Genomic DNA, 16,679 nt, shown 5'->3' on the forward strand with positions numbered 1-16,679 from the left:
GAGAAATCATATTTTGTATGCATTACTGTAGTAGTAACGGTAGGTGTTCAAAATTACGAGGGGTGATAAATATTTCGCTTCTTTGTGTTGTAACATTTTATTTCTGAAGGTACACGATCCAGAATCCACAGATAAATGTATCATTTCGTATAAACAGTAACTGTGTCATGTAATGTGCACCTGATTAGAAAGCGTCTATGGTTGGCCATCGACACCAAAAATAATTAATTTAGCCGCGGTAAAAATATTTTAGCTCCGGCATAAATATGAATTTAGCTATTTGAGTTCCGGCATGAATATTATTTAAGCCGCAGTTAAAATGTTTTTACCTCGGCATTAAACTACCGCGAATAAAAGATTTAATAATTAGTGACAGCGGCCGACCCGACAGTATGGTAATACATTTCTACCGCGATTTAAATATTTAGTACTGAGTAACAACGACCGACCTATTAAATGATGGCCATTCCAAATTAAAATAAATTTAAAGTTTGAAAGCAATATATAAATGCAGTATCTGGTCGAAGCTATCAAAAATAAGTATTTAACATATGTAAATTTAAATGTCAACTCGGCCAATAGATACCACCGTTATAAATACTGTCCAGAGTTTTCATTCTGTGCACACTTGCAGTTGCAGACTCTCAGACAACATGGCGGAAACTGTCTTGCAGGACCCAATCGCCAGACATCAGGGGGGCCGGGATCGGTTCTCGAGTCTGGCGATTTCGGTCAGATTACTGCTGACACAATCAGCGATGGTAGCAGGCAAAGAATACACAAGAGCGATCAGTAATCACATGTGTCGCCTCAAGATGGCCAATTTCATGTTGGGACAAATTTTGTGACAGACGGACAGACAGACGGACAGTGCACAACTAGACTTGGTACTGATCAATCCTGTAAAGTTTGGATAAAATTGCACCAGTAGTTTATGAGGAGTAGTTCGGACAAGCTTTTGCGTATCTGGCAACACAAAGAAAAAAACACCTTTTTATCAGAGGGCCATAACTCGGCCAAAAATCATTCAACCGGAAAACCCGTGCAATATGCGCAAGGACTTGAGCTACAGATCAATCCTGTAAAGTTTCATTGAAATTGCATTAGTGGTATAAGAGAAGTAGTCCGGACAAACTTTAAAATTAAAAATTATTAAAGGGCCATAACTCTGACAAAAATCATTGAACCGGAAAATGCTGACAATATGCACAACTAAACCTGGTACTGATCATTCCTGTAAAGTTTGGATGAAATTGCACCAGTAGTTTATGAGCAGTAGTCCGGACAAGCTTTTGTGTATCTGGCAACACACAGAAAAAAACACCTTTTTGTCAAAGGGCCATAACTCGGCCAAAAATCATTCAACCGGAAAACCCATGCAATATGCACAAGGACTTGAGCTACAGATCAATCCTGTAAAGTTTCATTGAAATTGCATTAGTGGTATAAGAGAAGTAGTCCGGACAAACTTTAAAATTAAATTTAATTAAAGGGCCATAACTCTGACAAAAATCATTGAACCGGAAAATGCTGACAATATGCACAACTAGACTTGGTACTGATCATTCCTGTAAAGTTTGGATGAAATTGCACCAGTAGTTTATGAGCAGTAGTCCGGACAAGTTTTGTGACGGACGGACGGACAGACAGACAGACGGACAGACAGACGACGGAGAAGTGATCCCTATATGTCGCCACTTCTCCGTAGAGGCGACACAAAAAGACGTCCAGCATATGCAACACGACTCAGAACCCCTAGGAATTGCTTAAAACTTAGATTTGACAATTCCTTTTTTTCGCTGCCTCTGGACCCTCCCCTGGAAAATATTCTTTGCCTGGACCCCCACCCGGCGGAAAAAATTGCTGGAACCACCCTTGCAAGTGAAGCAGGTAGACAATGTGAGATTCCACAGAGCAACAAGACAAAAGTGCGATATAAAAAAAATCCTGTTTTCCTGATTTAGCCTTCGCGGTTGAGAGGACCAAAACGTGAAAACACGATGAGATCGCGAGAACACGATGCCAAAAATATCGCGTTTTTGCACCATTGATATCGAATTTTCTCGTTTTCGCCGTACTGACTGTGAAGGAGAAAAACGCAAAAACACGATGGTACAACGAGGGCAAAGATTAAGCGAAAACACGATATTAATAGTGCGATAACGCGATATTTTTCGCATCGTGTTTTCGCGATCTCTATTCGTGTTTTCGCTACATTCCATTGAGTTTTATTGCGTCAAGGTATCGTGTTTTGGCGATTTCGCCCTTAGGACGACAGCGCGAAACCGCACTGGCCCAAACGGAACACCGTAGTTTATAATACAAGTAGTTAAACAAGTTTATTTATTATGGAAGATATTGACACATTTGAAAAGAAAAATGAAATTAAAGAATTACATATTTAATGGATATGTGATGGCATATCTGACTATTAATCCTATGGGCCTAAACTCCCTTGATCATACAAGAAGTATTGTAAGCTTGAACCATAAACATCTTTTTTATATTTTCCTTTAAGCAGTATGTATTAAATTTGCATATAAATTTGTAGATTCAATTTTAAAGATTATTTAAGCTCCACACATTAATGTAAAATATAATGTAGACATAAAAATATACACAAGTACACAATGAAATGAATAAGAAAAGAAACTTGGGTCAGAAAGACAAGTTAATTTTCATTAATAGATAAATTATACATAAAAGTATTTGGCATTAATTGTTTAAGATTTACATAAAACAAAACATATGCAAAATAAATTTATAAAAAAACACATATCTCCAAAAAGATAAAACACACACATCCTTATTGATTGAACTTTACCATGTCGTCTTTATATATTTTTCCAAGTTTGAGTTACGTTGGGCCGTCGGAAAGAAGGTACGGCGAAATCAGAAGTATAGTTAAAAGAAAAGCATTAACATATTTATGTTTCCATTTTTTCTCCATAGTCGCCCGGCAAAAGTTGTGTACATTTCGGCATAAATCGGTGCATTTTTGATTCCGTACAACCAAAAGCTCTTAAAATATCACATATTGGTGTGACAAACACGCGACGACTATTCATTCCTCCTGCAACAATACCAATAGCAATTGAGTCCTGTCCTCCTTCAGTCAATACCAATGCGCCAGAATCTCCGTGTTCTGCAAAAGGTTTCTCTCCTATCTGAAGAACTAGCAGTTGATTCATAAGGTTAAAACGAAAGCCATGACAATCTCCTTGCATTTGACTTCTACGAACTACCGCACCCTGTAAGGCAAAGCTTCCTCTTGTGATTCCGGAAATCATGCCAAACTTGTACACTTCAGTCCTACGTTTTATTTCAGATGTTTCACAAACTGCACCAGAATTGAAACATAATGGATTCCTTGCATCAAACCCTGGCGAAAATGCAATAAATAAATAAATTTAATAATTTAATGTACAATATTAGATTACAAAATTAAATTAAAAAAAAAAAACCTTTTTGTGTTTTCTTAATTGCATTGAGCCATTTTGACGGGCATTTAAGGATAGACATTTGTGCATTTCTTTCAATCACATTATGTAAACCAGAAATGTCAGCTATTGCTTCACGTCCACAGGCACGGAGCTATTTGTGTTTACAATTTTTTTTGTCCATAGATCAGATTAAGATCAATTAATATGTCGGTGTCAACAGGTACTTCTCACTAAATTAATAAGCGAGTTATTTCTCTTAAATTATAATTTCCCTATTTTTATTAAATAAAGCATTCTTTAAAAAAAAATTTGTACAGTATTTAAAATGCTTAACTAATCTACAGTACATGTTAAATGATCATATAAAAAATAATGTAATTTGTATTTTCATTTTATTCTATTATTCCCCTTTAATGTGTTAATTCCCTGTTCTTTTAAAAAATGTAATTTTAAGGTATTGTTCGTATACTATTCTAAATGTTTACATGAATTTACTGTACATGTTTAATATTCCTGTAAATGATTGTGCACTTTGTAGTCATTTCATTCTGTAGTTGTTTTGTTCTATTTTTGTAAATCATCAATCGAAGTTCAAAATTTGGATCTAATAATAAAATAAAAAGTTAAATTCATTTTAAATTCTCAATCCCAGCCCTGTACCTTCCATTTCCTAAGTCCCTACAGTCCAATAGGTACTGCTCACATCATAGTGCATTACAACAAAACTTTAGCGCATAACCAAAAATCATCACGCATATCAAAAACTGCATATTGCAAAAAATATCCACACATATCATAATGACTCATCTTCATAAACCTCTTACCTGCTTCAAAATCTGTAAATGTCTCAGGAAAGCTTCCACTTTTTGGTTGTCTTTTTTGTATGCTTATGAGTGCAACTTCCATTCCAGATGTACAAGAACCTCCGATGTCGTAAACAGCTTGAACAACTTCACCAAACGCCGACGAACTTTTACCAATAGGCTGATAAACTGTCTTTCTCAAACTAAAGTGTTTCTTTTCTTTTCTTTCTTTAACTTTATTCAGCTCAGCAGCACTATAAACAACGTGTGCACATGTTATTCCACATAATCCATGCGTTGAATGGTCAATAAATCCCCCAAGAGTACCCCCTAAAACACCATCTGTGTTTAACACGTTAGCATGTATTGCTAGACCAATCTTTAGATGTTCATGGTACTCGTTTGGTCCATTCATAAATGGTTCGAATTTTCCCTCCAAAACATCTATTGGGAAACCATTGATATTGTTTTGAAAAGGTGTTTCGTTTAGAGGTATACACCCTTTAACTGTAACATATAAAGCTATACAAGGTACTTGCTTGATGTTATGTTGGCCTGTCTCGTATCCAACGGACTTAACCAAGCTTGGCAAAATCACATTAATGTTACTATGTCTTTCGAGAAGGTCGTTAGCATTATCGTTTATGCAATTTCTAAGCTTTTCAAAGGTCTCATTATCGAACTGACCCATTGTTTCATCTCTTGTTTCATATTCAGCAACAAGGTCACCTTCAGTACTGACATCGTTTTCACATCTTATACAGTATTCATAATCTTTGAAATCGGAAAATGTAGTTTTCTTTTTTACAATAACTAGAAAAATAATAGATTCATAGTCTTCTTTGTAAGACGGAAATACGTCGATAACATTCTTAAATTGCTTCTTTATATGTTGGCTGATCGTAAAGCAGACATGTGAAATGATTTTTGAATCCCTTCCAAATACGTGACATGCCTTGTTCAGTTCACTTTTAGACGGATAAATCTCCCTTTCCAGTAATATGTTTGCATCGGATTCACTTTCTCTTTCAATACATCTATCCCAAGATTCTGAAAGGTATAATAGTTTTTATCCGCATAGCAAATACATTTTGCCATTGTTACCAAAGGATTTTTAAAAAGCTCAAGCTGAATTAGTAATTTTTAATTTCAACATTATCATTAAGAAAACAAAATTATCAAAAATGAGCTTACACAACTTTTTAATTTGTGTCAAGACAACATAAATATTGTAAAAAGGTAAAGAGTATTTATAATTGAATAAAAAAAAACAAGAAAACATACGTTTTCAAATCGCAACCTTTGCTGGTTGATACTATGCAGACCCATTTCTCGTACAAGAGAATTACAAGACTATTATTGTGCTTTTTGACCGGAACCAAACATCAGTCCATTTATCATTATAAATTTCCTTTAAAGGTCAAAGTGTGACTTTTAAACCTTTTGAGAAACAGACCAAATCTTGCGTGCAAAATATTGACTCAATGAGCAAAACATATGTATAAATTCAATTCATAAACGACAAAGATATTGAGAGGACACAAAAAAGAATGGATGGATAGACGCTGCAATCAGGGACATTAAATGTAAAATAAATAAGACTGCTATACTCACTCTGTTTATCATCAATGTGTTGTTTCTCCTTGTTGACCTTACTCAATAAGATATAGAGTGGTACTCTTAGAGTCTCTGCAATAATGTTGATTAAAAACCTGCTGCGATTATCTAATTTTTTGATAGATTCAACTGCTCTATCAATTTCTTCTCTGATTCTTAGCATTGTTAATTGTTCCTCAAAGTCCCATTTCATTTGATGCCACTCTTGAAATATCTTTTTTCTTGCCTTTTCTATGCCTTCGACGTCTTTGTTAGTTTTAATCATTTTAAAAATCTTATCGGTTTTTCTTTCCTTTTCTTTTAATTCTTCATAAGTTTTGGAGTCTAGAGAATGAAGATCTTCTTTTCTTTTTTTAATCAGATCTTCTTTTATCAGTACATCATTCATAATCTCAGAACGTCTTTTTCCACCATTTATTACTTTTATAGTGTCAAGAGCTTCTCTTGCAACATCATTTAGTACTTTCTTTACATCAACATATTCAATGCCCAATGTGTCCATTTGTAACTATAATAGAAAACATAATGTTAAAATAATACAAATGACTTATCCCTTTACCTTTAATAGGTAGTAGAAATACGTAATCATTATGAAAGTCACAGAGATTTTGTAACTGTACATGAATAAAGAAAATGTATTCAATTATTTTTTTGTTTTGTATGTTAACATCAATTTATTTATATGTGCAAAGTTATTTAATTTTTTCCATAAAGTCAAAAAGTTATAGAGAACTTATACGAGTAACAAAAAGTTATCAAGTACTTATAACCTTGACCTTGGGTGTAGAAAACTCGATGTCGAGCTTTGCAGATTGGGTTTTGGTGGGGATAATTTGTGCCAAGTAAGTTAAAAACCTTTGAATTGTCAATACGTTAAAAAGCGGACATGTATAAATAGATCTTTTTAAATTGGACCTTTGAGTGGGACCCCGACCTTCAGTGTTTTGGCTTGATTATTGTGCTTTGCCAATGGTGTCATAATGGTTATTATTTCTGCCAAGTTATCTTAAAATCATTGCAGCAGTTTAACAGTTATGAACAGGCACGAAATGTGGACTTTCTAACATACATTTGACCTGTAAGTGTGACGACCTAGTGGTTAAAAGTTATGAAGCGGGCAGAAAATGTAGACATTCTATCATGAAACGAAGACTTTTTAACATATTACCTTTAAGTGTGACCTTGACCTTGGGGGTAGCACCCCAATTATTACCCTCTGCACTATGTCTCGTTATGGTGATGCACTTGTGCCATGCAATTTAAATAAATTTGTAGTGGTTTAAAAGTTATGGAGCAGACACGAAATGTAGACTTTATTATGAAATAAAGACTTTTTAACATTTGACTTTTAAGTGTGACCTTGACCTTGGAGGAAGCAACCCAATTGTTGGGCTCTGCACATCAACTCATTATGGTGATCACTTGTTCCAAGTTATTTAAAAAATATTCAGTGGTTTAAAAGCTATGGAGCGGACACGTAAATGTTGTGGACGAACGGACAGACGAACGGACGTACTCACAAAATGGTACTTTTGTGACTTTTCCTTTGATTTCTATGGCCAATTTTAGTCAAACAAGGCTTAAAAAGACACACAAGTAAAAACGAAATAAATAGGATCAAAGAGTATTTACTGTTAACAATTGTTCTCCAAGTCACACAAGTACCTCTAGGTTCGAACGGAGCGACAGACGGACTGACAGACGAAGGGCATTCCTATCATTCCCTTTCCGCTACGCGGAAGAAGATTAACAAGAACTTGTTTTTTAAACACAAATGCCTCTGTCTCAGATTCTTGTCAGTAATGATATTTCAAAGAATTTTTTCCCCATATACTCAGTTATGGACAGAAAAATGTAAACACAGTTATAATACTTGACAAAGTTATAGCATTTTGTAATTGTAAAAACTATTGTCATCGCCACGACTTTTGATGAAGAGTAAAAATATTCTATTTTATTAAATATTTATAAATACAAAACGTAACCTTGAACCTAGTGACCCCAAATATGATCTTAAATTAATAGACTTTTTTGGGACTGTGTACATTGTACAAGTAATAACATTTGTAAAACAAGAAGACCAAGATGGCTCTTGACTGCTCACCTGACCCGTCTTTTCATTGGTCACTGTATAAATTGAGATATCTTGTCCTAGTATTCTTGAAAGGCTCAAGCCGTGCTAGGGAGCGGGGGGGGGGGCGTGAGTGATGCTGCACTTTTTCGTCATCCCTAATGTGCAGACTCAATCAAACTGAGTCTGCAATTTTCATAATTTCTGTACTAAACTATACTTTACAATAAATATTGTCCAGTGACTTTGGGGGTCATGATCATATATCTGCATGTCAAAAGAAAGACAATGTGCAGATGTGTCTAATGTTAAGATACAAAACCCATAGTGCAATAATTGATTCAAAAACTTGATTCAAATATTTAGTTTTGACAGAAAAATATGTTATAACTGTAAAACAAAGCTGTATTTAACTTTGAAATGCAGATACGGTTCATTTTACGTAAATACCATCGTTTCAATTAAGCATTACCAATTTCTATAAACACTATCAACATAATATACATAGTGTGAATCATTGGTGTCTGCGCCGAAGCGAGATGCCCTTTCAGATTTTGAATTCAGATTTTGTGAAAGGATAAAAGCAACTTTTCGGACATTCCAATTGGTGAAATCATTTTAAAAATGAAACGGTCATTCGTGCCACGCTATGGTTATTAATTACTAAGTGGAGAATTTTGCAGTTAATGAAATGCAAACATATTTAATAATATATAGAACTCTTTATGAATTTATTTAAAACTAGAAATGTGTCGTCACGCCACGAATGCCCCCGCATGCAGCCAAAATTTTAAATGTTATAATATTTAGTTCCAAATTTGTTTGCACAAATTATTTTTTTCATTTCAAGTACAAAGCCCTTAAAACTTTTCAATGTTAACCCAAACCAGTTTTAAACAAAGTTCAAGTCACTGAAACTATTCAGTGTTAACCTTTTGTAAATTGCATATTGCATATTTCTAGCCAAATTAATGCCTACATACATTTCCACAAAAGTATGAGTGCTGAAACTTAAAATTCAAATTTTTTCCAACATTCAAGGGAGATAACTTTGTCCAAAATCATTGAACCACGACCAAATTCAAACTCAAACAGCTTATTCCTAAGATGTGTTATGAATTCAGATTGTGTCAAATTTGAGTTGAATAACGGTGTACAACCATTGGGGAGATAATGTACTGAAACTTAAAATTTCTGATATTTTTTCAAAGTTTAAAAGGGATAACTCTGTCAGCTATCACCAAACCATGACCAAATTGGAAATTGACCAATGCATTCTTATGACATATCCATATCTTTAATTTGAGTTGAATATGTACAACTGTTGGGGATATATTGAATGGAAACTGAAAATTTCCTTTTTTTCAAAGTTAAAGGGGCATAACTCTGCCAAAAATCATCAAACCATGACAAAATTTGAACTCGACCTGCGTATTTCTTTGATGTAACCATATGTCAAATTTGAATGAATATGTAACGCTATTGAGGAGTAAATTAACAGAAACTGAAATTTTCATATCATTTTCAAAGTGAAAGGGGAATTACTCTGCAAAAAAAATCATTAAACCATGACCAAATTCGAACTTGGTCGGCGCATTTCTTTCACGTATCCATATGTAAAATTTGAGTTGAATATGTAATACTGTTGGGGAGATAATGAAAAGAAACTGAAAATTTCATATTATTTTCAAAGTAAAAGGAGCATAACTCTGCCAAAAATCATTGAACCATGACCAAATTTGATCTTGACCTGTGCATTCCATTGACGTATCCATATGTCAAATATGAATTGAATGTGTAATACCGTTTGGGAGATAATGAACAGAAACTGAAAATTTCATTCTTTTTTCAAAGTAAAAGGGGCATAACTCTGCAAAGAATCATCAAACCATGACCAAATTCGAACTTGACCTGTATTTTCTCATGACATATCCATATGTCAAGTTTGAGTTGAATGTGTAATATCGTTGGAGAGATAATGAACAGAAACTGAAAATTTCATACTATTTTCATAGTAAAAGGGGCATTACTCTGCCAAAAAATCATCAAACCATGACCAAATTCGATCTTGATCTGTATTTTCTCATGACATATCCATTTGCCAATTTTGAGTTGAATGTATGCAACCGTTACTAAGATAATGAACAGAAACTGATGATGACGGAATGACAGGATGACGGTAGGAGGGAACAGGGTAAAACTATAAGCCCCGGCCATTATATGGCGGGGGCATAAAAATATTTAAAGGAAAACGTAGGCCATTGTTTACGAATTGTAATATCGTATTATAATTCTGAAAGGTACTTTATGGTAAATTAATGTCTTCTTTCTTTTTAACAACCTTGATTGCACTTGACCGTGAATATTTTAATTGGCCTTAATTTCCAGAATTTTTTTTTGCTGTAAGAAGTTGATTCTATTTTGTTTCAAGGCAATGAATTGTATGGTGGTTTAAGTGGAATGTTGGTTTGCCAAATACTGTGACATTTAACAAAAGAAACTTTGGTTGAGGGTTTATTGAAAGGAATGTAAACTCACATAGGTGGGTCAGACGAGTTTTTTGAAGCAGTTCAACAAATAAGTAGACTGATCTCCAAATGAATCAATTAACAAAAGCTCTTTCATTATTAACAATGTCAAGTAGCTTTTTATATATTTGACTTGCATGAAGATGATGTTAGTGAATTTTCTTATACCTGTCTAAAATTCAGGTAACAGTTTTCCGTTGTATTGATAGATAATGCTTCACCATGTATCAACATGCCATTCAAATCTATTCATAACTTTTAAGTGTACTATTACTTTTGGAAACACATATAACAACAAAAATCCTGAATTTGGTCACTTTGAAATTCATTCAAAATTTTTCATTCCAATGTGTGTTCTACTTTTAGTTTATATATTGGACTTACACTATAATTACTGTATCTTAAGTCCCAGGTATTAATAGAAACCATTTTTTCATATTTTACATGAAAAAATGCATGCAATATTACAATATTTGTCCCTTTTTACTGTTTTCATTATGTTTGTATATTTGTTACATTTATAATAATAAAAAACACAGACTTCATTTTCACTACTGTTGTGTATGAACCAAAGAATATACATATAAAATTTTTATCTGTAGGAAGCCTGCAAAAGTTCAAGAAATACAATCTTGTGTCTGCCAATTTACTATGAAAAAGTATGATATATGATTCTGGTAAAATCCAATTAACCATTGAATAGTTTATAAGAGGATATCTGGTCATCAGATGTATACTAGTTTATCATCACTTGCTGCATTTCTTGCTTGGACACCCTTTGATGTTTTGCATCAATGCTTTTCTTGTTATTGTCTTACAATGTGATCAAATAGTTTCATTAATTATCCCTACAGCCCTCCCTTTCTCTTGCCAGAGTTCATGACCGGGGCGGGGTCAATTTTAATACTTAAGACAAAATTTAAACAACTATGGTATAGGACCTTTAAATGATATTATATACCAAATACCAAAGCAATAAGCCTTGTACCTTTAGGCAAAAAGAGTTTTTAAGTTTTTACCTTAACAACATAATGAAAATCAATGACCCCCCCCCCCCAGATGACTGGGCAAATTTTAAGCTCAATGCTTTAATTTGAACATTCTTGGTACAGGTGTACGAGACAATATCTTATGAAATATCTATGCTCTAACACTTGTGGGTCTTTACAAGGGGATTTTTTAAAATTTATTCTTATAATTCATTCTGATTGCCATGGTAACCAGATTTCTGCATGGAATTAAATTTGGAAGCCCTTTACCCAAGAAACAATCCTGCGAAGTTTGCTTAGCTTCGGATTTGTGGTTCTTCACACGAAGATGTTTTTTTTTAATTTACTGTATAACCTATATAACGCACACGCATGCACACACACATGCGCGCGCATTCACACACACACTTGTCAAAAAGCAAGAACGTATGTCAAATCATTTCATAAATATCAAAAGTAGGTAATCAGTAGCATCATTTATTATAAGAATTCAAAAGTAGGTCAGTTTATATCAAAATTGAATTCGGCATTAGAAATAATATTTCTGGTCCAATTTCTAGTCTGTAAAGGAAAAAGGTCAAATGGTTTCAAAAATATTAAAAACAGCTCAATTGATATCAAAATTCACATACGCAGACGCAACAAATATCAGGTTCAACAGTATGTCGCAAAATTGATTGAAATGTGCTCTCTCTATGTTTGAATCCAATTTAACAAAAAATGTAAAAATACGATAATTTTGAGCAAAGTTATAAAAAAACCGGTCTGACCTATTTTTTTAACCCAGGTGACCCATGTTCGAACTTGACCTAGAAAATATCAAAACAAACTTTCAGACCAAAACAGTAAGTCGCCACTAGAGTGTTAAAAATTATTTTTCTATTTATAGCATCTGTGACCTAGTTTTTCATCCGAGATGATCCATGTTCAAAGTTATCCGAGCAATTACCTAGACAAGCATCCTCACAAAGTTTGATGATAATTGAGGCAAAATGTGACCGCTAGAGTGTCAACAAGGTTTTTCTATTTTAAGCTTCTGTGACCTAGTTTTTCATTCGAGATGACCCATGTTCGAACTCATACGAGCTATATTTAGATGAGCATCCTGACAACGTTTGACAGACGACGGACAATCAACGATAATAAAAGCTCACCCTGAGCTAGCTCAGGTGAGCTAAAAATCCACATGCAAACATGCAGGTGCAAAACCACACATGCTGACTAATATTCTTGGACAGTGTCATGAGTCATGACTGTAGGTCAAATACTTTTTTGAGCTATGTGCATCATGACATGTATAGGCCCCTACTTAACTTATTTTTTAACTTGTTAACTGATAAAAGTATACTTATTTACATCTAACAGCTTCTGTTTGGCATTTTGTGCGTGAATGTCTGTAGCTAAATATCCAGCATCAGAAAGAAGTTGTTGAAATACTGTAAAGTATTGATGAAGGTCAGTATCCTCTACCTCTAAAGTTGGCGAATGTCTCAAATTTCTACTTAGGTCTCTTGCCTGGTAAAAGTAAAACATTTAAATCAAATCTACAATAATCTTTATGTATCTAAATTAAATTTACAAAATACAAATAACTTAATTGCTTAAATAATGCATTGTTTTATTTAATGATAAAACAAGTTTAGATTACTCAATTTTCTATATTGCATATATATTAAAATGTAGAGACATCCGTGGCCAAGATGTTAATAACATTGACTTCAAACCACTTGCCCCTCATCGCTTAAGAATTGAGTCCCGAGAAGAACTTAGGATACTTTCAGGTGATATATTTTCAGGGGCCCGTTCTAGTCTGAAGGGCAACTGAGGTAGGTCTTCCTTGACCAGTAAAGCTGTTAAGTGACCATATGACCTATACTGTGTTGGTGCAACTTAATTAATCAACATGCGAAACCCCAGGTGCACAACTTCACATGCGATCAACATTTCTTTAAAGTTTGTTGACCCTAGCTCAAGCATATTTAGAGCTTCATGTAACACAGCATGGGAAAGCATGTGCGTTCAAACGGAAGAACAAGGGAAAATCTAAATGCCACCCTATTCCATAGAGTAGGGGCATAAAATAGAAATTGTATAGAACTTAATATTATATACAAGTGATTTGATCGGCACATTTTCAAGTTTAATACATAGAGGCATTCATCTAACTATACTCCTTTTTTAAATATGTCTTAAAATAATGTTTACCTGCTCAAAAATGTTGTTCCTGTGGCTTAGGTTTTCGTGTACTTTCAGCTGAAAGTCTTTGTAATAAAGGATAACACTGATGATGCCGTTGAAGTCTGTTTCTTGTGCACAAGCTACATCTTTATATCGTTCTGGGGGCATAAAACATTTAGCTATCTCCCAGGAATTACTGCACCACTGTGTAGCATCCGTGTTTTTGTACGATGGACCATAGTACCTATGTGCATTCTGTATCTCAGTTGTGAAATTATGACATATCTTGTCAGGGCAGCCATCAGGTTTATACCTTGTTGCAGCATTTCGATGATAACTGCATCTTCCACGTCCAACATTGCATATTCTATTTGTTGGACATTTAATAACATTTTCTGTACAGCAATTTGAACACAGAGTTCCACTAAACAATCCATTGTTGTAGCAAATATCATCTAAGCATTTCAACTGGAATTCTTGAACTTCATGACATACAAAAGGTTCAAGTCCTTCTTTAGTAAACAACACTGCTAACTGAGCTTTAACCCAGTTATTGTATTTCTTGTCTGAAAGTTTTGGGCTAGATGAAGCCATTGCTTACTTTGTCTTACTGATGTAACATTACCACAGTGCTGAATGTCAATCTTAATCTGGATAACAACAAAAACTGTTCTTAACATGCGATTTATTCAATTTAAATACTAATTAAGCTATTAAATGATGTAAAACTATATCAAAAGAGATGTACACATTTAAGTCAGTATAAGTTAAACAAGAAAATAACCTGATAATTTGATTTTCAAGTCCCTTTATGAACTACATGTACTTGAAGGTCTAGTACAAAGGATTGTTGTGACATTTCTACAACAATATAGCTTTCAGACTTACAATTTATGCCCTAAGTCTTACAACTGGGCCTTGTCATGATGGGCCAGTATTCTAAGTTTTGTCCTTTTTGTGATTTTAAGAAAAAAGTCAAATTTTGGTGATAGAATTTATACTTTCGATGAGTTGCAGGACCGCTAAGGACTGCTAAGAGGCACAAAGGACTGCTAGGAAGGCAAGCACAAAGGACCTGAAAATACCTCCTTGGGCATTCTTATAGTATATTTCAGTATCTATAGTGATAAAAATGTATCATTTTACGGAAAAAAAATTGTGGATAGAATTGATGATTTTGATAAGTTGCAGGACCACAAGGACTGCCGAGAGGCACAAAGGACTGCAAGGGAGACACAAAGGACGTTAACTTACCTCCTAGGGCATTCTTATAACATATTTCAGAACGTTTAGTGATAAAAAATGTAATATTTTAAGAAAAAAATATAATTTTGGTGATAGAATTTATGATTTGCAGGGTCGCTAAGGACTACTGAGAGGCACTAAGGACTGTTAGGGAGGCATAAAGGACGTTAAAATACATCCTAGGGCATTCTTATAACATATTTTAGAATGTTTAGTAATGTCTTAAGAAAAAATATACTTTTGGTGATAGAATTTGTGATTTTGACAAGTTGCAAGACCGCTAAGGACTGCTGAGAGGCACAAAAACTGCTAAGAGGCACAAAGGACTACTAGGGAGGCACAAGGGACCTTAAGATACCTCCAAGGTCATTGTTATAGTATATTTCAGTATGTTCAGTGACAAATCATTTTATTATTATAATACATCGTATCGAGAAAAATTCATGAAAAATGATTAATATATAAAATAATTAAAAGTCATATCAGGTATCTTCTGTTCTTCACGGATCTGATTTATATATAAAAAAACGCAACAAATATAACTAATAACTAATAACTTTTTTATTTATAGACCAAATTTAACGATATTTTGCATGTAAAATCATTTTATAAATCGAGAAAAATTCATAGAAGAAAAACAAAATTTTATAAAATATAAGTCATCTTCGGTATCTCCTGTCCTCCACGGATATGACTTTTATAGAACGTAATTCGAATATAACTTATAACTTTTTTATTTATGGACCAAATTTAACGATATTTTGCATGTCAAATCATTTTATTATTATAAAAACATGGTATCAAGAAAAAAAATTACTTTGTAAAATATAAGTCATATGCGGTATTTAAAGTCATATCCGCGGATATGAGTCATATCCGGTATTAAGTCATGCCCCAAAAAATGTATTATTTTTTAAAGAAAATTAGTCACACAGGACTGATAAGAGGCACAAAAAACTGCTAGGGAGGCACAAAGGACCTTAAGATACCTCCTAGAGCAGTCCTTAGCAGTGTTTAGTAGGAACGAAAGAAAAGCCCTAAAAAATTATCTAATTCCGGGTTTCCACACAAATGCAAGGCCAAGGGCTATGAACATGTTAACAAATATGACAGCTGTCCGGTAACAATTACAGTACAGCTCGCGCGGAATGAACATTTTTACTTTTCCCACCGCGGAACTTGGGAGGAAAACCGCAGAGAAACACCCCAAAACTACGCAATTTTCGGAGGTGTAGCGAAGACAGAAATTCGCCGATAGCGGCGATATTTTACAAAAAAACGGTGTGTTTCAATCCTCCGCGATTCTCTGTGACTTTTCTTCCAATTGGTGCAAATAAAATTCATAAAAATGATCAAAATAAAAAAGAAATTGTTTCTTGTAAATATAAAACGAAAATTATTATTGTAGATCTACTTTCGATTTCAGCAAAGACATTATCCGTTACCTGGCCGGTATTCCGGTGGGGGTAAACCCGGCATCCGGGATCCGGAACACCCTGGATCGTATAAGATATATAGGGAACACAAATAAACTATATTTGTGTTGATTAATGTCGTAGTGAAAGGCGATTAAACGTTAACTTTTTATCTTTTATTGTATGTAATGAATGGGAAATTAATTTAACTTAAGATTTAACAATATTTAGAGTTATTTATTAACAAACTTAAAATGCGGAAATCACAATTATACTTGTAATTATATGCCTAATTGAAAAAAAATCAAAGATTTTGTTAATACAATACTAAACTAAATTTACTAAACTTAATACTAAATTTAATGTTCATGTTATTTTTAGAAAAAATCA

General features: G+C 33.8%; 1 protein-coding gene across 2 annotated transcripts; it reads right to left on the bottom strand.

The window, feature by feature from the left end:
• Positions 1–2,385: 2,385 nt before the first annotated feature.
• Positions 2,386–16,314, bottom strand: LOC132751036 (uncharacterized). 2 transcript variants are annotated; one of them, XM_060741145.1, is made up of 6 exons: positions 16,147–16,314; positions 13,657–14,279; positions 12,808–12,966; positions 5,861–6,371; positions 4,268–5,296; positions 2,386–3,382 (listed from the first exon to the last, which is right to left on the bottom strand). In XM_060741145.1, the coding sequence occupies exons 2-6, from the start codon at positions 14,221–14,223 to the stop codon at positions 2,928–2,930; spliced, it is 2,721 nt and encodes a 906-aa protein (XP_060597128.1). In that variant the 5' UTR covers positions 14,224–14,279; positions 16,147–16,314; the 3' UTR covers positions 2,386–2,927. The 2 variants fall into 2 exon arrangements, with proteins under 2 accessions (XP_060597128.1, XP_060597120.1); XM_060741137.1 differs by lacking the exon at positions 16,147–16,314 and adding an exon at positions 14,414–15,684.
• Positions 16,315–16,679: the final 365 nt, after the last annotated feature.

Source organism: Ruditapes philippinarum, unplaced genomic scaffold (genome assembly GCF_026571515.1).
Source record: "Ruditapes philippinarum isolate M1 unplaced genomic scaffold, ASM2657151v2 ctg1868_1_1_1_1, whole genome shotgun sequence".
Taxonomy (NCBI): domain Eukaryota; kingdom Metazoa; phylum Mollusca; class Bivalvia; order Venerida; family Veneridae; genus Ruditapes; species Ruditapes philippinarum.